Below are 23,331 nucleotides of genomic sequence, written 5' to 3'. Positions count from 1 at the left end.
CCCTACCAAATTTGCTGTCTTTTCTAGCTGACTCTTGCTCAAAGGTTAATTCTTGGATGGCCAACCTGCTTTGTTTTGTAGGATTTTTTTTTTTTTAAAGATTTATTTATTTATTTGGGGGGGCAGAGGGAAAGGGAGAGAGAATCTCAAGCAGACTCCCTGCTGAGTATGGAGCCTGACGTGGGGCTCCATCTCGCCACTCCGAGATCACTATCTGAACCAAAACCAAGAGTCGAATGTTCAACCGACTGAGCCACCTAAGCACCCCTGTAGGACTCTTATATTATGAGAATAAATATATCCTTAGAAGGAGAATGTGGAAAAAGAATTTTAGAAGGCCAAAGACTGAATCTGGGAATGTAATTTGAATAGGGGGTGTCAAAAACACAGAAAAAGAAATGAGTGTATAATATATGGAAGCCAAAATTTTTAATATCCAGATGGTGATTAAGTGGTAAAGGCTTTAAAGAGGACAAGGACATAGATTAGTTGGTGGTTTTTGTGAGCTGGTGATTGGGAGATCATAGACAAGCTTCCAGTGAACAATTTCTGTAGACTGAAGATTGTAAGCCAGATGATAGGAGTGAGGACCGAAGGTAAGCAGATGGAAACAGCAATACCAAATGAAAGGAAAGACATTTACCTTTGAGGGAGAAGGGAAGATCCAGACAAAGGAGATAGAAACAATGATGGTAGAGAGGAAGGGCCCCCAAATCCCACAGAAATGCCAGAAATGAAAAACCCTGGGAAAAGGCTTACCTCCATAGGTAAAACATACCTTTTCCCTTGGGCCTGGATAAAAGAATGCTGTCCTGGGTACACTGATATTGAGAATATGGTTGAAAGTAGATGAGGAAATGTATTAAAATCTTTGATTAATCCTACCTAAAGTTCCCTGAAATCAGAATAGAAACAAATAAGTAAAAATCTAGTTAAGCTTTTCACAAAAATAACATGTAATGAACAAACCAAAGACTGGGAGAAAATCTCTGCAAAACATATAAAGGACAGGTATCCAAAATATATAAAGAACTCCCAAAACACAATAAGCAACAAGTAACTTGATTTAAAAATGGCAAAAGATCTGAACAGACATCTTATTAAAGAAGATACAGCAAATAAACATATGAAAACATGCTCAACATCCTATGTCATCAGGGAACTGCAAATTTAAACAATGAGATATGATGAAACACCTATTAGAATGTTTAAAATTCAGGATTCCTGGGTGGCTCAGTCAGTTAAGTGTCTGACCCTTGATTTCAGCTCAGGTCATGATCTCACGGTTGTGAGATCAAGCCCCATGTTGGGCTCTGTGCTCGGCATGGAGCCTACCAAAGATTCTCCCCCTCTCCCTCTGCCCCTCCCCACTGCTCTCTCTCTCTCTCTCTCAAAAAAAAAAATACGTTTAAAATTCAAGACACTGATAAAAGCATTTGCTGACAAGGTTGTGGAGCTCCAGGAACTTCTATTCATTCCTGGTGGAAATGCAAAATGGTGCAGTGACTTTGGAAGACAGTTTGGCAATTTCTTACAAGACTAAAATACTCTTCCCATACAATCCAGCAGTCATACTCCTGGATATTAAGCCAGATGAGTTGAAAATATGTCCACATAAAAACCTACACATGAATGTTTATAGCAGCTTTAGTCATCATTGCCAAAACTTAGAAGCAACCAAGATGTCCTTCAACAAGTGAATGGATCAACAAACTGTGGTACATCCATATAATGGAATATTTTTCAGTGATAAAAAGAAATAAAAAGCTATCAAGCTGTGAAAAGACATGAAGTCATCTTAAGTGGGTATTGCCAAGTGAAAGAAGCCGACCTGAAAAGACTGCATACTATATAATTCTGACTATATGACATTCCTGAAAATATAAAATTATGGAATCAATGAAAAGATCGCTAGCTACTGAAGGTTTAGGGAGACAGAGGCAAGGATGAATAGGCAGAACACAAAATTTTTAAGTCAGTGAAATGATTCTGTGTGACACTGTAATGGTCATTATACATTTGTCAAAACCCATAGAATATGCAACACAAAGAGTGAACCCTAATGTAGACTATGGACTTTAGTTAATAATAATATATCAATATTGGCTCATTAATTGTAACAAATATATCATACTAATGTAAGAGATTAATGCTGAGGGAAACTGTGTGTTGGGGGAGAGAAGGAGGCATATGGGAAATCTCCATACTTTCCACTCAACTTTTTTGTGACCCTTCAACTGCTCTAAAAAATAAAGTCTATTAATTAAAAAAAAATAAAGACTGAAAAAAGGAATGGAGTACTAATACATCCAACAACATGAATGAACCTTGAAAGTAGTATGCTAAGTGAAAGCAGACAGACACAAAAGGCCACATATTATGTGAGTCTATCTGTATGAAATGTCCACTACTGTAAAAACCAGTAGTTATAAAAAAGAAGGAACTAGATAAATGAGATGGTGAAAGGAAGGATCTTGCTACTATAATAAGAGGAAATAGCATGAATATGTTCTAAATTTAAAGAAAAACTGATGTGTTTCTCATTAGAAAATAGCCTAAGAGGAATTTTTCTGTTCATACAATGATTATGATATAATAAGGTGTTTCTAGCATCAAGGTGTTAATACCAAGACTAAATTACTATGCAGTGTAGCTTCCTGCATTTACACCTGTGCTCGGTAATTGGAGAAATCATAATGACCTTAATAGCTAAAACTCAAGAATGGCTGATCAAATTGTACCTCAAACTGACTTCTTACACAAACTCTGAGTTACAAAAATGAGTGGAGCAAATAGGCAGGATGAGATATGTAGGTCAACCAGCTTATAAAAATAACCTTGGGAGGGTTATATAGGTAGATATTGTTGTAAAATTTCTTTATACCGTGAGATAGAGTAGGCCCATGTTTACTGAGTCATAATATCAATTTATCTTAGACAAAGTAATCATAGCTTGTAGGGATGTTGGACTGTATTAAATAGATGACAGTTGCTAATTTTCAAGTAAGACTCATGATTTGCAAAAATGGAAGATTGTTATTATTCTTAGAATAAAAAGAGTGCTTACTAAGCAGTAAAAGATAGAATGTTCAGTAAAAGATAAGCAAAAGACACAAAACAGGCCATATTAAAAAACAGAGATAACCAACAAATTATGGAAATTATAAACAACAAATATGGAATTATGAAATTATTATCACTATCACTAGTAATTAAATAAATGTAAGTTAATGCGATGAGTGCTGATTTAATCTGTCAGACAAAATTTTAAAAGAATAATAATACCCAATGTTGTACAAAGAGAGGTAAATGAATTCTCTGATGACTGTTAGTGGGAGTATAAATTGGTAGAGAATTTTTGGAGGAGGAGTTGGCAGTAGCTATTAAGATTTTTTTTTAATGCACATTTTCTTCAACCAAAATTTCACTTCTAGGAATCTGTACGACAGAAGTATTGTCCAAGTGCACAAAGATGTATTTATAAGAAAGTTCATGGCAGTGTTATTTGTAATAGAGAAAAGTTGGAAACAACATGAATGTCAATTAATGGGTACATTCACCTCCTAGAATATTCAGCAAAGATTAAAAAGAATTAAGTAGATTTCTTTGAACGGACTTGTAAAGTTTTCCAAGATATAATGCCAAGCAAAAAAGAAGGTGTAGAACATAATCTGTAGTGTGATTCTGCTTATGTTTACAAACACCCCCGTAACTAGATATTGTATGTAGGCAGTTAATAAAAAAAGGTCCAGAAGAATACTGTAAATGCCTCTTAAGGTTGTTCCTTGGGAGAGTAGTTAGCAGGATAGGAAATGAAGAGGCATCTGTAGTTATTGTATACACTTTTATACTGTTGGATTTTTTTTAACAAAAAGTAAAAATTTATGTAATATTAGGAGTTATTAAAAATGTACATGCATATTAGCAAATTAATATTAGTTAAGCATTGGGAATATTTCCTGGTACAGAGAAAGTGCTATATAAGTGTGTGTTAAGTTAAATAAAGAAGTTCAAATGTTAGGACTTTACCCTAAGAAAATAATTATGAGATGTACAAAGATTTAATTACAAGGATATTTAACCCTAAGATTAGGGTTAAGTTAGAAGCAACCTAAATGTCCAGCAGTAGATGATTGACTAAGTGAAAAATATTAATCCATACAGTGAGTGGGATTTTTGAATGAAAAATTTAAACAGCTATATTGAGGTATATTTTACATGTCATAAATGCACCCAATTCAAAGAGCGATTCAGTGATTTTTAGTAACTTTACAAGTGGTGCAAAAATCAGCATAAGTCAGTTTTAGAAGAGACCCCCAATAAGATCCCTTATCCCATTTACAGTTAATCTTGTTACCACCACTAGCTTGGGCAACAGTAATCCATTTTATTTCTGTATAAATTTTCTTTTTCTGGACTATACAATGGGATATTTTCCATTGGTCATAATAAGTGATAGCTGATTACAAAAAATAAAAAAAGTAGATATAATATTACATACAGGATTAGCCTATTTGAATTTATATGAAGGGAGAGAGAGAGGAAGATTTGAATGGCGGTCTCCAAAATGTTCATAGTGGTTACCCTTGAGTGGTAGAAATATGAGTGCTTTTTTTTTTTTTTCTGTTGAATTCTTATGATCCAAAAAAAGATTATCTTGGAAAGGACATGGTTCCTGAAATGGGTTCTTTCAGGGTTTTCCCTTCAATGCAGTATCTGTGAAGAAGAGAGTGGGAATTTAGAAGTGCCTGGGGATATGAGAGGGATGTCTTTCTAAAGTCTCCTACATCAGGAATGGGAGCAGACTGAAATAAGGTTATCAGGTAATTGCATGATTCAAGTGCTCAGCGGACCAGAGCCTGCAAAAAGTCCAGGAGAGTAGGCCCTGATGCTGTAAGGCTGCCTGCCAGGAATTGGCCCCAGCCTGTCTACCCTTGGATAAGCTTGGCCTCTGGGATCTTTTAGCCAATACTAGCCTCAGGAAGAGAGGTGAGGCTCATTCCAATTCTCCTGGGGTCCCAGCATTGATACCCAGGGGTAAAAGCAGAAGCACCTACATGCCCATCTCCTAAGAAGGAAAAGCGGAGGAGTAAGTTTCTCTGTCTCCTTTATTTGCTGCCTTGCTCTTCCTCATCTTTTGTGAATAAAATGTGCCCCCTCCCTTCTCTTTAGAGTGTTAATTATTTTTAAAAAAATTTTTTAAATTTTTAAATTTTTTTAAATTAAATTTTTTTTTATTTTTAAAATTAATTAATTTATTTTTGAGAGAGAGAGCATGAGCACAAGCAGGGTGAGGGGTAAAGGGAGAAGCAGGCTTTCCTGAGCAGGGAGGCTGATGTGGGCTCCATCCCAGGACCCCAGGATCATGACACAAGCTGAAGGCAGACGCTTAACCAACTGAACTATCCAGGCAAACCTAGAGTGTTAATTCTTAAAAAAAACAATTTCCAAAAGTATGTTTTGAATCAATCTATTCCATGCCAATGTTCTTTCAAACAAAGTTGGGACTTTATGTCTCTGTGAATTTTTGGGAGATCGTTTTCTTCAAAGAGGGCACAGCACAGACAAGAGAAAAGCATACTTTAGCCAAGAGTACATACTTTGATATGAGGTGACAGGATTCATTTATGATTCTGACTCTTGAAATAAAAATCTGACCTATTGTCTTAGCTAAATTTGCATAGAAAGAAAATTGCAGTGAACCAAGCTATACCCCTGGAAGCAGAAATTTTCTCTGGAGACTCCAGAAAACTTCAGACTCATTTTTTACTTACTTACTTACTTACTTACTTACTTACTTATTTATTTATTTATTTATTTAAGATTTTATTTATTTATTTGTCAGAGAGAGCGAGCAAGCGAGCACATGCAGGGGGAGTGACAGGCAGAGGGAAAAGTAGACTCACTGCTGATCCATCCCAGGACCCTGGGATCAAGACCTGAGCTGAAGGCAGATGCCTAACCAACCAAGCTACCCAGGCACCCTTAGTTTTTTACTATGTTAAATATTCTATTCTTAAAAGATGTAGAAGTTGTTTCATTGTGTGAAAATAATGTGACTGCCTCCATATTTTGATACCTTATTTTCCAAATTACTCCAGTTGAAGACTTTATTTAGTGTTTGAGTTACAACATCCCCAGTTTCAAATCAGTGGGACCCACCCAGCTCAGTGACATTTTGCCTTATAGTTCCTGCCAGAAAGCAGAAGGGACCTGCGAATATAAATCGCAGGGTCGGCACAGAGACAGATGTTGCATTATGGTGGGAAGACCTTCTCTCACCCATTACTTCAGCTGATAGTGATGTGGCTCTTCAAGCTATTTGCCTGCAGGAGTGGAGTCCATGTAGGGGATGGCCAGAGGCCCCTCACAGAATCTCCAGTGTAGACCTCCGGTGTCCTTTAATGATGTATAATTGGACCAGCCTAGCCCAGGAGGCTTTAATAACCTTTCTCCGTGGTCTGTAAGTTTGAAAAGGCTCAGTACCTACTGTCTTTCTTTAGGACATTGATGGAAGTTCCCAGTGCTCACATTTTATGCTTATTAGTGATACTTTTCATGAGTTTCCCGGGCTAAAGGGACTTTTCTGTGCTGTTTAATGATTTTCAGTTTAACTCCCTTTCCGAGTGGGATGTTGTAAAGATTAATTAGCCAATGTTCATAAAGTGCTTTCAAGCTGAAAAGTACTGCACAAGGGTGTGCAGACTCATTAGCTTCTTAGTCATTAAGGTTTTTTAGACCTTTCACATTCAGAAACTAGATGATGAAGGCCAAATTAGTATTGTTTTCTTGGAGGAGGGGGGCTTCAAAAGGAGAAGAACAGAGCAATATCTCTCTTTCTTTGTTTAAAAAAAGACATCTGTTGCACTGGGACTAAAAAAAAGAAATAAAAAATATTTTATTTTTCATTATCTCCTGTTTCCATACTGCTACTGCTTCTGCTTCTTCTTCTCGCCCCCTCCTTTCAAAATGCATTTGCCTGATTCTCCTGGACATTTATTTAGAAACTCATTGGATCATATTGTCATGTAGGGGTCCATAGTGGAACTGACTCTGGCCTCAGAGTGTTGAATTGTTGTACCAATAAATGACACAGGGAAATCATTCCCTTCGTAAATCAAGATCCCTCTCAGTTTGTAATGTGTCATAAAGGTGTAATGTTGTCTCCATCCTCAGTAATCTTTGGCCAATATATTTAGAGTTCGATACGATTCAGTTAAGTTTTTGATTGACGCTGGAAAAGTATAGACTGGCCACCAAAGACAGAAAGAGGTCCTAAGAGAAACTAGAGACAAAGATGGATAACCTACAAGAAGTGGATTGACAGCTGACTATTTTAGCGGCGTCAGCTGCACATGATAAGAGAGTAATATCTTCTAAGTACTGAGAGAAATAGCTGTCAGCTTAGAATTGTATACCAAACTAAATTACCTTTTAAGATTGATCATAGAATAAGGACATTTTTATACAAAACAAAAATAACACATTTACCAGCAATGCTAAAGGATATCCTAAAGGATTCAAAAAGAGAAAAATTATTCCAGAAGGAAGGAAGGAGATGCTAGAAGGAATGAAGAGGAAAAAATTGGCAAACATGTGAGTAAATCTACATAAGCATGCACTAATAATAATAATGTCCAGTTTGCAGTAACAAGCAAGATATAAGTAAAAAAATAACATATATAACAAGAAAGTTGAAGTATTCCAATGTCTTTATCTTATTTGGAAGGAGGCTAAAATGTTAAATTTAGATTTTATTAAGTATGTACATAGATTTTCTAGTTTTAATCACTAAAATAAAGGAAATGCAATGTAGTAGGGGGGAATCAATGGAATGAGACAATAAAATAAATAGCAACTAGCTCACTAAAAAGGGAATAAAGAAATGTAACATAGATCTCAGTAGTTGTTCCTGGGGCTCTCACCTTACAATTACAAATACTAAGTAACTATGTCAGGGAGTTCATATTAATACATCCATAGGACAAAGAAAAATGAAATCGTCTTTTTTAAAATTTTAAAAGATTTTATTTATTTATCAGAGAGAGAGCACAAGTAGGGGGAGAGGCAGAGGCAGAAGTGGGCTCCCCGCTGAGCAAGGAACCTGATGCAGGTCTCAATCCCAGGACCCTGGGATCATGACCTGAGCTGAAGGCAGACGCTTAACAGACTGAGCCGCCCAGTCATCCCAGAAATGAAATAGTCTTAATGATATGTGAACAACTGCTTCTGGCTCGGGGTGAAATGTTCAGTAACAGTATCATCTCGATGACACAGGACATGGGTTATAGGAGAGGAACCTCAAATGTAGGGAACAGATCTTTCATAATGGACAGCAAGCCTGCCTGACCTCTGCCCCAGGGAGAGATACTATCTTAATTATACTTCATAGTAAACAAGTCTGCTCTTTGCTCTGGAAAAAGACACAGTTTTCCAAGGCTGTCCGTCATACAAACACCTTTGAAAGAGCAGTGCCTTTGGTTGTAAGCTGTGCAGAAATGTGAAAGGCCCAATGAGAAATATCTCCCAATAAATTTGGGTAAGTTTCTTAGGCCTCAGTTTTCCCATCTGAAAAATAGAATAAATGGTATGGCATATGTGATGACAAGGATCAGAGGGGTAGAGCGCATATAAAATGCTTAACACCATATCCCAGGACTGTGTCAATATCAATTACTACTACAAATGATTATTTCTTGAATAAAATGTGAGCATGTTTATTGAATTCTTTGTTTTCTCCAGCAAGTAGAATATTATAGCTCATGGATATTTCTACTTATGAGGATCACAAAATGTTAGAACTAAAAAGGAAAGATTAGCCAGTGAAACCAGGCATTTTATAGATAAGGAAATACGTTTAGAAAGGTTAAGTGACTTGTTGGCTTTCACACAGAACAGCCATATGAAGGACAATGGTCATCTAATTTATTTTTATTTTTTATTTTTTTAAAAGATTTTATTTATTTATTTGACAGAGAGAGACAGCCAGCAAGAGAGGGAACACAAGCAGGGGGAGTGGGAGAGGAAGAAGCAGGCTCATAGCGGAGGAGCCCAATGTGGGACTCGATCCCAGAACGCCGGGATCACGCCCTGAGCTGAAGACAGATGCTTAAGGACTGCGCCACCCGGGTGCCCCAGTGGTCATCTAATTTAAAATTCACATTCTTTTTAACTATGCACAATGCTTGGAGCTCAATAAATATTGGTATTACAAATGAATTGAACCAAGCCTAGAAATATTAGAAAACATTTCATGTATTCATTTGGTCATTCTCTTTTACCTACTTGCATAACCTGTAAACCGCCTTAAGCATGGCCTCTGAAGGCAAATAAATACAGAAATGAAGGAAAGAAGAAAGGAGGGAGGGAGGAAGAGAAGAAGAAGGAGAGAAAAGGAAAAAAAAAAAGAAAAGAAAGGAAGGAAGGAAGGAAAAGGGGGAGGGTAAAATAACTCATATCTCCTCTTCCCCTCCACCTCCATCATAGTCACCACCTCCACAGCAGAGAAAAACAGGAAACAAAAAAGAAGTGTTTCCTGCTTGTGTAAGGTGATGTTGAAAGTGGTCCCATGCTGGGGCGCCTGGGTGGCGCAGTCCTTAAGCGTCTGCCTTCAGCTCAGGGCGTGATCCCGGCGATATGGGATCGAGCCCCACATCAGGCTCCTCCGCTATGAGCCTGCTTCTTCCTCTCCCACTCCCCCTGCTTGTGTTCCCTCTCTGGCTGTCTCTCTCTCTGTCAAATAAATAAAATCTAAAAAAGAAAGAAAGAAAGTGGTCCCATTCTGGCTAACAACAGGGATATTCTGGCAGAATATCTGGCAACTTTATGTCAGCAGCTTTATCTGGGCTTATCAACAAACTTCCTAAGGCATGAGGGGAGTAGTAAAGAAGGGGAATGAGGGGGTGACAGAAATAGCGTCTCGTTCTAGGAGGCAGCATGTTGTAAGGAATGATCATCAGTTGTAGAATAAGATGACCTGAGTTCCTCTGTGAGTTTGAGTAAGTTACTGAATTTCCTGATCTCTAAAATGTACTTAAAGTCTCTCCGTGAGAACCTGATGTGCTATTCAAATGAAGAAATGAAGTGAGAGTGTCTGGCACCTAGTAAGTCCTCATTAAATAGAAGTTCGAATCAAATTCAATGAAGGAATTTATCCTGGAAAGATGTGTAAAAAATCACCTCATTGATTTTGTACCTCTACTTAATCCCAATCCCATCGTTTCTCTTTCTTTAAGAGTGGTGTCGCTGCGTTAGCTCAGGCAGTGTCATGCAATACTTCCTGGGACCCAAGGTCAGAGTTGAGTATGCCTAGGTAGCCAAAGCAAGATTTTCATGGGAAAGAAATGCTAGGGACTGTGGATTGTCCTTCATCTTTTGTCTCTCTCAAGCCCTCTGCAAAATCACCTCCTGCTCTACGTAATTGTGTTCTGCGTGTCCCAGGGGCATCTCCTGCTGCACCTGCTGTTCGCATCCCTCACCCATGGTGAACACTGCACTTCCCTCTTCTGGGCACGCAGGAGCTGCTCTGTTTTGCCACTGCTCTGTACCTATTCACAGGACATTGTAGCGTGGGGTGTGTGTGAGAGAGAGACAGACAGGGAGACAGAGACAGAAAAGGAAACAGAAGGAGGGAGAAAGACAATGGTACAAAATGTGCCCTTTTCCTTCTGCTTAGAGAAATCCCAAAGCAATATTACTCGTCACAGTGTTCTACGTTGTGAAGAGTTTAGCGAAATTGTTCCTTTGGTTTTTACTTGGGGCATTCTCTCTCTCTTTGGAATCAGAGATGCTGGAGATGAATTTGAGTGGGAGTGTCAGGCGGTACTGAAAATAAGTATGATGAAATGATGAGAAAGTGTTTGTTAGATTCGAGCCCACCACACTGAGCTGTTACTTCCCATAGGAGTGTGCTCTCTGAAAGGATCCCCAGGCTTGCCTCAAACAGGCTTCTGTAGGATCATCCCACACATTTGCATTCACATCCAGTTATGTCAACAGAACAGCGGGCATAATTTGAGCTCTTTTCCATAAGGCTATTAGGCCCTGTGGCCCCTAAAGTTCCTACTGGGCCAATTTACCAGGCATACCGAAATTTGTAGCTGACAGAGTGCTAGGGTCGAGCTGAGATCCCTGCTACAGATACACATGTACAAAGAAATTGTCTCATAGCCTGCTGGCCTGCGAATGTGAGTGTGGACACTTGCCTTACACTCTAGATATGTGAGAGTTTATTCATTTATTCCTTTTTCACTGATCAAAGAAGGGATACACAGATGGTTTAGATACAGTTCCTGTATCATAGTCATCGTTGTCTGTTGCTTCACCGTATAGGCTCATAGATGTGACTGTCCCTAGTTAAAGCTTGATTGAGACCGTCTTATAGTTAACTCTGAAAACTACCCCTTCTGAAGTTAAGATACTAGTATCAACAATTCCATACTCAATTTCTGTGGTTGAAAAGAAAGTATTATGATCAGGCCAATGCAGGGAATATGGAATTTGGTGCAGTAATGTTTTAATGTTCTTAAATTGTCTTTGCCCCCAGGTTATGCAGATGTATCTTCCATTTTGTGGAATTGCCATATCTAATGCTCAGCTCTTTGCTGCCTCGAGGAAAGAATATGAAAGAAGCAGGGTGAGTACAAAGAAACACTGTTGACAACCCTCAAAGCTCCCTGACTTTCAAGGGTCTGTAAGTCATCATGTCTTTTAAAAACAGCAGATGGTGTTTGAATAGTGCAGGAGTCCTTTTTATTTGTTTAATCCTTCAAGTTTATGGTTGAAGATACCTTTGAAGCAATAAGTGCAAATGGAAGTGGATACAAATTCTCTGTTGTTTGGGGCAGATTGTACCAGCTTCTTTTAAAAATGAAATTAATTTCACATCTGTACTGTAAGGTAGTAGATATACTCTTACTTATAGCTTTAAAACAATAACACGCTTTAGTGATATTTTTACAATTTCGTTTCTTTAAGGAGCAAGGTATGTTACAAATGATTTCACCTCACCTCATAAATTTTGCTTTTGAATTAAAAGTTTTTCTGGAAGAGCATCACAAGATAACGACAATAATGCAGTCACTTTTATAGCATTATAAAGGAACACAGACACAGAGGGACTTTCACCAGCTATCCAGGTAAATAAGAAAGAAAGAAAAGAAGACAAGAGAAAAGAAAAAAGAAAGCAAGAAAGCCTCAAAAAAATGCTAAACTATCAAATAGATATTTAATTATGTTAGGCTCATAATACAATATATCTATTGTATAGATATAGATAGGTGGGTAGATAGGTACAGTAGATAATAGGCAAACAATTAAAAAACAATACAATATCAGGTAGTGATAAATCCTACAAAAAATGAAATGAGATAAAGAGATAGAGATTGATCACAGAAGGATAGTTTAGGAGGATGTTTATTTCAGAGCATAATCAAGAAGTTCTCTATAAGATGTTTGAACAGAGACCTGAATGACATGAAGGAACAAAACTACACAGAGATCAGGGAAGAGCATTCCGGATAGTGGAAATGTCAAGGTGAAAGGCACTGGGGCAGGCAAGAGCTCAGTCCATGTGTCTAGGGAGGAGAGAGGAAGAATTCAAGTAGCCAAAGCTATCCTGAGAAAGAAGGGTAAAGCTGGCAGCATCAGACTTCCTGATTTCAAACTATAATACAAAGCTCTTATAATCAAATCCATATGGTACTGGCACTAAAAACAGACACATAGACCAATGGAATAGAATTGAGAGCCCAGAAATAAACCCGTGCTTATACAGTCAATGTATATTTGACAAGGGAGCCAAGAATACTTAATGGGGAAAAGATAGTTTTTTCATAAATGGTGTTGGGAAAACTAGATATTCACATGAAAAAGCCTGAAATTGGACCCCTGTCTTACACCACTCAGAAAAATTAACTTGAAATGGATTTAAGATGTAAATGTAAGACATGAAACTAAAACTTCTAGGAGAAAACAGGGGAAAGGCTTCAGTGATTTTTTTGGCTCTGATACAAAAGCACAGGAATAAACTAGTGGGACCACATCAAACTAAAAATCTTCTGCACAGTAAAAGAAACCATCAAAATGAAGACGCAAACTATGTAATGGGAAAAGATATTTGCAAATTGCAATTATGTGAGGTGATGGATGTGTTAACTAACCTTATTGTAGTAATCATTTCACAACACGTGATGTATCAGATCATCATATTTTACACCTTAAACTTACACAAAGTTATGCGTTAATTATATCTCAATAGAGCTAGGAAAAAAAGAAATAATGTGGCTGGGACTAGAGCAGCGAGAAGTGAGATTCCCTCCCAAATTAGCATGAAATGTACAAAGCTTATTGATATGGGAAATGAGTGAAAATGTCTTTTGGCTTGTATATACAGCTGGCAAATAAACAGTTGGGTACAGGAGTTTAAAGTTTCGGTGAGATGTCAGGACTCAAGACGTGTATTTGGGAACGGTCAGTATATAGATGATATTTAAAAGTAGGGTACCAAGTGGGTCAATCTGGGGGAGAATATGTGGATAAAAGTAGGGAAGAAGTCCAATGATGAGCCCAGGAGCAAAAAAAAGGCACTAGATGAAGGAGGGGGGCAAATATAAGGGAAGTCAAGAAACAGGGAGTGTTTAGTCTCTATGTGAAGAGCCTCCAGTCTGTTGAATTCCTATCATCCAAGACTTTCTTCTCTTTTTTCTCCCATTGTGGAGCTAGTCTGTATTGTTATTTGTGAAACTTTTATCACTTGTTAGTAAAGCAGCAATTTTTAATTAGAAACAGTAAAATTACTATGATGTGATTTGTCAGTGCAAGACTCAAGGCACAATTAGTTTTTCCTCTGAGATAAATGTTCTTGTATATGGGTCCCAGAGGCCCTATCCACACAGTCACAACAAATTGAAAAGTTAAATAATTGTTCAGTTAATATGATCCATCTGAAGAAATAGACTGGATGATTAAGGAAATAATATTTCCCCCCTTAATAACAGGGAATTGTGTTGGTAATTATTCAGACAATTGCCTCATTTTTAATGTTATATTTAAATATGAAATTATTGCACGTTGACTTCTTACAGCAATTTGCTGTCCCAATGCCAAACAGTCAGGATACAATCAAAACTTTTTTCACCTCCTGGCGTTTCTCCCCTTCAGGACCATAGAGCCACCCAGGGCCCTTAGCCATAACTCAAAAGCTCTCTTTAGAGAAAATGCTACCAAGGATATTTGGTCCTCTTTTAGATGCTCGGTGCACTAGACTCATTTCATGGATCCCTTAGCTCATTCAAATGCTTTTCTACCTGAATAGACTCAGAGAAGAAATTTTTACATGTTTCCAATGGTTTAGGGACAAATCAAATTCATTACTGAAGTTGAAAACTGGTCATATCCCTGGGATGCTCATCAACACCATCTACCCGAATAAATGTGAGTTTGAAAACCCACAAAATCCTTTCGTGAGAGGTCAGACCTGAGAGTGTACATCTTATTAAGTTTTATCGAACAAAGCCCCCTCTGGCCAATTCGCTGGCTGTGTAATTTTCTGATTGCTCTCTGGTAGAAGGCTAATATCTACTACCTGTACCTAGCCCACTATTCTGAAATCTCTGGAAAAAGCCATGTAATTAAAAATTCCAAATAAATATTATTTCAAAGCAAAAATTGCAAGCTAACTTAGCTGGATAAAATGAGACGTTATTACAATTTGATTCCTAAGTGAGTATGCAGGTTTTCAAGTTAGAATTCTAAGGTTTTGTTTCTTTAATTTGTGTGTTTTTCATTCTGTTGTTTTAACGGAAATTTTAATGGCATTTTCTTTCCTGAGATATATTTTAGTATTTATGTTTTCCTGGACAGATGAGATGAAACAATACTTCTTATGTAGAGGGATTAATGGGGATTTTATATACTTTTTTGAAGGCTCTGAAGCTTAATTAGCATTCACCCCTATAATTCTTTCAGAGTTCTGTGAGAAATGTGTATTGGGGAAAATAAGTCTCGAGTTTGACCATGAACCTATTTCTTCCTGAGGGTGAGGAAGAGCTGCTTTGTAATTTTCTGAAATAAATGTGCTTTGGAAAGAATCAGGTATTCATAATTTATAAAATGTTGGGTTTATACCTAGTCACATTGCAGAAAAACTCCAGTGGGGCGGGGGTGGGGAGGGAAGCCTAGAGCTATAGTGGACTAAATGGGATTGTGTAGTCATTAGCTCCTCGGGAGCTAGTCCTATAGTTATATGTGGGATTTATATGGGATTATATGGATTGGCACTATTTTCAAGTTGTATTTTTCAGTTCAAAATGGTGTTATAAAACCAAATGATGGAATATGTCAAAACATCAATGCTTTAAAAATTAGCCACACAAAAATATTTATATTTTATTACAGCAAAGACTAAATGGAACTTTGAGAGTAAAAAAAATTTTTTTTATTCAGTTCTATACCCACCTAAATACATCCATTTCATCTTTCCTAGGCTTTGCTAGAGGTTGTTAATGACCTCTTTGAAGAACAGACTGACCTGGAGAAGATTGTCAAGAAAATAATGCATCGGGCCCAAACTCTGTTGAAATGTGAACGCTGTTCTGTTTTACTCCTGGAAGACATTGAATCACCAGTAAGTCAGCTTTTGTGTGTCACACAGAGTTGAAGACTGAGTTAATGGACTAAAGTTTTCGTTTGTTTGTAATTCAGCTTGTGAAATCTTGGCTTGAACCACTCCTTCATGATCCTTCTAACCATGAGGTCACTTTTTATAAATTTAAAGTTTTTTATTTCTTTTGCATGTATTTTCCGTCTTGTTTTGCTGTCACCTTAGAAACATAGGCTCTTATGTTGATGGGGACCTTTGAGATCGATCCCAGCGCTGAGTATTTACAGATGAGAGAACCGAGGGGTTAGCTGGTTTGCCTGGTGTCTCTCAGCTGAATAAATGTTAGCTCAAGTGCCAAGCTCCCATCTTATTCACCCAGCATGAGGAAGGCCCTTGGCATCTCTGGGTGTGAACTGCAGTCCAGACAGTGCTCCACAGCCCTCTTAGGAGGAGGAAGTACACAAATGCTGGAGAAGCAGTGTCCTTTGCTTCTGGGGCTCGGACAGATTGTCCTTGAGCCGAGTGGAGTGACAGGCGTCAGCTGGGCTGTGCTCTGCAGCAAAGGCTTGAAGTGCACTTTCCAAGTTCTTTTTCTGTTGCTTTGGAGCTGGGGACGGTTGCACAGAGCACACACCAGGTGGAGGAGGCTCCTTGCCTCTTCACCGCTGGGGTTCCTGTTACTCCAAAGGCAGGTGTTGAGCTAGTTCAAGGCCTCCGGTCTGCAGCACCTCGGCTTTCAGGTTTCCGTTAAGCCCTTCGGCTCTTTGGGGGAAATCTGCTCGGTAAATACACAACAGTATTGAAAATAATGATCATCATCAATCTGACTTCTTGAAAGTTAAATGTCTAAACCCTTAGCAGCAATTTAATATCTTTACTGTGAACTGTCTTCAAAGACCAGGAATTCTCCAGCTATTTAAGTGCCATTTTAATACCTCACAGGATGGTATTTTACTGTACTTTACTTAGAAAAGGTTATTGTCTTTGCCTTTAGGTTTGTTTTCCTCCAAGAATAAGAACGTTAGGATAAATTTTGGAGATGTAATAATAAGTATCATAAAACTTACAACATGAAGTTTTTAAAAATCTATATATGTTTAAAATGTTTAGGAGTGTTTGCCCATATTTTAGCAGAGCTTGGCGTTATCTCTACTTCAGTAGGTGTGGTTTAAACAAACAATAGCCTTGCCGTTATCTTGTGACTGTGTAAAACTCAGTGGAACCCTAGGAGAATGGCCCCTAACAATAGCCCGCATTTATGGCACGCTTCCCAATGTTGTGCAAAGTACTTGAGTTCATTTAATTCCCCCTCATCCTTATGAAATAGGTATTATCATTCTCATTTTATAGAGGATGAAATGAGGCTCAGAGAGTTGGGTGACTTGCTGGAGTCTCCCCTCACCGCCTGACTCTAAAGTCCCAGAAAGGAATGGGGAGTGGTGGGGGTGCTCAATGGTATGATGGTCTAGGAAGGCTGTAGGCTGTCACTAAGCAAGGGCAGGAAGAGGCAGCTGTTGGGGCTTCAGCTTACATGAGACGAAGTCTGCAGGAGGTGGTTCCAGGGTGGAGCAGTAGCCCGATGATGTAGTCAAGAGCCCAGCTCTGTCCACTTTCGTGTCCACAACTTAGTGCTCAGCTTCCTTTCACCCTCGTGGTCCAGGAGGCTGGCACAGCTCCAGGCAGTGTGTCATCATGTAACTGTGTCCCAGGAGAGGAAGAAAGGAAAACTTCTGTTCACAGATCTCTCTTTATCTCGGGGGAGAAAGTCTTTTCCAAAAAAGTTTTTTCTCAGCCGACTTTCCCTTGGGATCCATTGTCAAGAACAAGATGTTGCTCAAGTCATTGATATTCTTAATATTTTTCTATTCTTCACCTCTCAGTCTCTGATACAGGTGTGTTCAAATGTTCAGCGTTAACTGAGATTTATCAGTCTGTCTTGTCCAATTCTGTAGGTTGTTGATTTAGTTGTATTACTATTGCTTGTTCATGCGTTTTTGAGTGTGGGATTGGAGCTCATTTTGATGGGAGTGTGTTTTGCTTGTTTGTGCCATTGTTTTCTTTAGTTCTTTCTTGTACTCTTCCCTCCTGGTCTAATAGTTTGTGCAGTTCCTTGTACCCTAGTCAAGAACCAGGTCTTAAGTTGGTTCTCCTGCTGTGTGGTAATATTACACTAAGCCAGAAGCAGCGTGGTTCAGTTTCTGGGGATGAAGCTAGGTCATCTGTTTCAAGGGAACATTTTTAATCCCCAAACCCCAGTAGAAGGTGAAATTCTAGTCATTGCCACCTGCCTGTTTCTGGACTTGGAGCACGGTAGGCCTCTGTCTTCAGGCTTGGCCCTTCAGAGATCTTTTCTTTTTGGTCTTCTCTGCCATCCTGCCCTTCTCTTTTTTCTACTTTTTAACCTCTAGATGTCTTTATGTTTTTCTCTTTCCGTATTTTATCAATCTGTGCTCTGTTTGTGGAAGAGAACAGATGTGTCAAAGCATTAACTTATGGCATCATGTCTGCTGGCATTCCAAATGCTACTTTTTACAATCAGGAAGAAAAGAAGCATCATTTCAGGAAAAAAATCTGGTAGAAGTTTCCATCCTCTAAAAATAACTTTTGCTTTTCTCTATTTTATTACAATCATTCCTGGAAACAGAAACTTCTGATTATTGCCTTGTGATTTGAATATTTAAAAAGCTGGTTACTACAGGTGTATGATATTTCCTGGCCTTTGTTCATTTGAGGGAAAGAGGAAGAAAAGAAATTGTAATCTAGTTATCAAAACTTCGATTCATCAAGCTCTTCACTCACTGTTTAGAGACTGCCTTTCTGGTCTTTAAACTGAGCAGGCAGGTGTTACCTGATCAGTTCACTCAGTGGATGCCAAAAATAGAAACAAGGAATGCCTTTTCACCTCTCTCCTGCCAAAATTCTTATTTTACCCCTTTTGCTTCCCTTAAGTGTTTAGTCAATCAATTTTAAGTGACTTTGTCAATGATATCTTCTACTAGACTGAAAATATAGAAAGATTGTTCCATAGCTAGCTACTGTTGACATTAGGAAATATTTAGTCCTTTGAGCTGAATATTCCCTGCATAATGTTATGCCATTTCATGAACCTGTCTAAGCAATTCCTATCCCTTCTGTTAGCTTCTTTCTAGCTCATGTATTTACTATTATCTCTATTTCTTTCTGTGCTTCATCAAGGAAAGCAAGAATGCGGACATTTTCATGCTAAAGTCCTAAGGCTCTGTCTCAGCCCTGGTGTTTACACGCGTTCTCTTTTCACAGATCATCCCAATGGCTGGCTGCTACTGCATCGTGCAGAACTCCAGCAAGGACTGCATAAACCAGCTTATAACCAGGACGCTAGTTTCTGGAGCTCACTTCCTAAACTAGGAAGCGTGAGCTACACTTACTTTTTAATATGTTCCTTAACTTCTTGGTTCTTGTGTAAATACACATACAATTAAGCCATTGAACTAGATGATCCTACTGAATCCCAGACTTGAGAGGAAGAGGTGGAGGTAACCGTTATCTGATTATTCTGGAACAGCCTATAATTCAATCCCCTCCATCCTAAGTGGATGGCAAAAATCGCTCCAGGTCACTTTCTTTCCATTTCCTCACCTTTCTTTAGCTTGCGTTCTCCCTATAAGGAAATCAGTGTAAATTCTTTTTGATTTTTGTTCCAACTGCTTTTTCTAGAGTGCAAAGTGGCAACTATCTAAAAAAAACTCTGATGATTATCCAGACAATCATTATTTTGTATATACTCACATTATTAATTATTGATATGTCATATTATATATTTGTTATATTAACTCACTTTACTAATAATTTTATATCAGATTATTAACTCACATCATTAATCACTTAGACATGTTAACTATATGTATATGTGTGCATATATATATATCCAACTTATGAACTTCAATTCCCCCTGCCTATCTCCACCACATCCTGAGATTTCCTATTTCTTAATCTTAATCTTAATTCTTAATCACTTCTGAGATTTGCTATTTCAGTTAATAGAATCATCATCATGTAGTAAGTAACTCAAGCTAAAAACCACACAGTAGCTTGTAAGTGTTTCTTACCATTTACATTCAATCGTTTGTCAGTTCTGTTGCTTTTACGTTGAAACGTCACCTCATTTCTAGACCCTTTCTCCCACCTCTTCTACCACTGTCTTTACTAATCTCTTAGCTCCATATTTTCCTCAACTCATTTCTTCACTTGCAAATGGGGCAGTTTTCCTTTCCATCAATTCTTTTTTTTTTAACTTAATTACTGAGTCAATAGACTGTTTATGGAAATCATAAAACATTGCTGGAAGAAATTACAGAGAACACAAATAAATGGAAAGACATCCCATGTTCATGGATGATGAGACTTAATTTTTTTTGTTTTGTTTTTTGTTTTTTTATAATAATATTTTTTATTATATTATGTTAGTCACCATACAGTACATCCCTGGTTTTTGATGTAAAGTTCCATGATTCATTAGTTGCGTATAACACCCAATGCACCATGCAATACTTGCCCTCCTTACCCATCACCAGCCTATCCCATTCGCCCACCCCCCCCCGAACCCCTCAGTTTGTTTCTCAGAGTTCATAGTCTCTCATGCTTCATCAATTCTTAATACTCCTTTTAGTTCTCTTTCTAAAACATGCATCTGCTTCTCAATGATTCAGAGTTGTTTGGTAACTGTCTGTTGCCTACACCATAAAGTTCAAACTGCCCAACACACAAAGTTCATCACCTCTGCTCCCAACTTAACTTTGGGCTGTCCTTTCTGGTTCTCAGCCTCACACTTCCATTTTCTTCCTCCTTTATGCCGTCTCCCCATGTCAGCCTATGCATGCATTTGCCTGTGTATCTTTGTACAACTTGTTCTTGTGGAAGACAAAATGCACCAGACAATTAGGGAGATAATTTCGTCTAGCCTATTACAATGGGGAGAACATTCATTTCTGAGGAACATCTCAAAAAAAGGAAGGATGAAGACAGATATTTTGGAATATGCTAGGGCAGGGTGGTCCTTTGAGGTTAGCCAATTCTGGAACAAAGTGGTAGGAGGGATTTCTTTATTATTACTGTTTTTTGAGGGATCAGGGCTCAAGTAAAGTTCAGCATTGTCAACTCTGTACTGACTATTTTCTGCAAAGCCCCCCCCCCCCCGCCACCATCTGTTCTTGATCTTTCTCTCTTTAGCTCAGTGCCTTTGAAGGCACTTGGGATTTCTTGCCCAATGGCTTCCAGTTGAGTTTGACAAACGAGGGATCAGCAGAAGGTTTTTGTGTATTTTGTTTTTAGGTTTATTTATTTATTTTAGGGAAAGAGAGTATGCACAGAAGAAGCAGAGGGAGAGAGAATCTCAAGCAGACTCCACACTGAACACAGAGTCTGGCTCAAGACTCGATACCATGACCCCAAGATCACAACCTGAGCATAAACCAAGAGTCGGATGCTTAACCTATTGCACCACCCAAGCACCCCCAGCAGAAGGTTTAAAGGCTGGAGGAGAGAGAAATTGGAGATAGTTATTCCTCTTGCTCTTTCTCTGCCAATTTTAGAAGCGGTGGATTCTTCCAAGAACCCCCTCCATAGTTCTAGTGCCTCAAGGACACCAAAAGCATTATTCCCTCCCTCCTGCCATCCTTCCTTCTCTCTCTCCCTTGCTCTCTCTGACCTTTAGACCTGCTCCTTTCCAGAGTTGCTAGTTCCTGGGTATCTCACCATTTCTTATTGGTTTCTTTTAACCCTGCCCACACTTCTGTACCTAGTCCCTTTATTGAATTAGGTTCAGTTAAACCCTTTTCAGTGTTCTTTCTGTTTTCTGCCAAAACTGACCTATTTGGTCCCTCAACCTGGAAAACTTTCCCCACTACTGAGTCTAGAGGATGCCTGCCCACCTTCGAAGACACAGTTCACACAAAGACTTCTTCAACACCCTCTTCTGTATGCTTGTAGAATTTTGAACATATATTGTGGTGAAACTATACTTTTGTGAACTGTTCACCCCACCCCTGCACTATTTTGTGAGTCCCTCAAAGACAGGACATGATTTATGCCCCTTTGGTATTTCCAGAGCCCATAACAGTGCCTGTACACTAAGTAATTAAAAAATGTTGATTGAGTGAATAAATGATTAGAGTAAATTACTCATCAGCATAAATGACAAATTTGTCAAGAAGGATGGCAGTGGATGATTATTTAGTTCTTTTGCCCTATAGAATAGTCCTCTTGTGGGAAAGATAGAGATTAAGAAAACTAATGAAAAAAATGGGGATTATTAGATTATTTCTTTTTTCTTTTTGGTGGCAGGAGTAGCTATTCGAGCCCAGTTTTTGTTTTTTAAGTTGTTTTTAAATTTAAAAAGACAGAGAGAAACCAAACCAACTAGTGCTTGATAAATATCCAAATCAAAAAGACTTCTGTCCGTGGAGCCTTTCCAAAGAACAGGCAGAGATGCTTGGGGATGTTTTGTTGTCTTCACTGTGGCGCGTGTACCACCTTCCCCCAGGGTGCAGTAATCAGGGCTGATCAACAGCCAGAGGAGCTTGGAACCACTTGTTCAGTTTCACTGACCTATAAACCACTTCTGATATTTCTCTTAAAAGATTCTCTTTTCACTTAGTGCATGTGAGTGTGGGTGTTTATTTATTTAATTTAGGCTCATGTAGTACATCTATTATAAAATCAGAGTTGGATTTAGAGAATAAATTTTAAAAAATTGATGAGACTGAGAACTATACAATTGGTCCAAGTCAAGAATAAAGCATGAGTTTTATTCTCTTCTTTTATGCTGTTGTCTGTTTTTTATTGATCATAATCTTCACAGTGACACTATATATCCCATTAAGTTGCACTAAAATATTTTAGCTGTTTTTACTGTTTCATTTTTATTTATTTTTTATTTTTTTTAAGATTTTATTTATTTATTTGACAGAGATAGAGACAGCCAGCGAGAGAGGGAACACAAGCAGGGGGAGTGGGAGAGGAAGAAGCAGGCTCCCAGTGGAGGAGCCTGATGTGGGGCTCGATCCCAGAATGCCTGGATCACGCCCTGAACTGAAGGCAGATGCTTAACGACTGAGCCACCCAGGTGCCCCATTACTGTTTCATTTTTAAACCCAGGTGTCTGACTACAAATAATTTTCTTCTTGAACGCATTTTTAAAATATTTTAAAAATACATAAATTGTTTGGGACATGGCTGCCTAGAGTTTTGCTTTTCAAACAAAGATACTTTTGAGAGTGAAAAGAGGCACTTTTAATAATTGTTTCAGGACAATAGGCTTAATTAATGACTGGGACATATGCATGTCCTCAAACGTATCCCCCATCACTTACTGTGGTGCCTAAATTTCCATATTACAGTCTTGTTTCAGATGTGAAGATTCTAACTCCAGGAATCCCTTTTCTGAATTATAGATAAATTACATAGGAATATGAATACATTAATCTATCATCAGTCATTAAAGTTTAGCAAAAAATAACTAGTTGACTTGGTCTAGAGATGGCTCTAGACCAGAAGGCAGCAAACTCTTCTATGAAGGGCCAGCTAGTAAATACTTTAGGCTTTGTGGCCCATATGGTCTCTCTTGGAGCTACTCAACTCTACTGTTAGAGCAAAAAGCACCACAGGTAATATTTAATTAATGAGTGGGCTCTGTTAAAATGAGACTTTATTTATAAAAGCAGATGGTGGGGCAGATTTGGCCCATAGACTCT

At 38.3% G+C, this 23,331-nt stretch overlaps 1 protein-coding gene across 1 annotated transcript in view; it reads left to right on the top strand.

Moving 5' to 3' along the window:
- Window positions 1–23,331, top strand: part of PDE11A (phosphodiesterase 11A) — a 361,649-nt gene that overhangs the window by 128,193 nt on the left and 210,125 nt on the right. The window contains exons 3-4 of the mRNA XM_045806179.2: window positions 11,546–11,635; window positions 15,485–15,625. Of these exons, the coding sequence (XP_045662135.1) occupies window positions 11,546–11,635; window positions 15,485–15,625 (231 nt within the window). The remainder of the gene's footprint in view (window positions 1–11,545; window positions 11,636–15,484; window positions 15,626–23,331) is intronic.

The sequence above is a fragment of the Ursus americanus genome, chromosome 1 (genome assembly GCF_024610735.1).
Source record: "Ursus americanus isolate L20-20 chromosome 1, mUrsAme1.1.p, whole genome shotgun sequence".
NCBI classification, from domain to species: domain Eukaryota; kingdom Metazoa; phylum Chordata; class Mammalia; order Carnivora; family Ursidae; genus Ursus; species Ursus americanus.
This window is presented reverse-complemented; position numbering and strand designations above follow the sequence as displayed.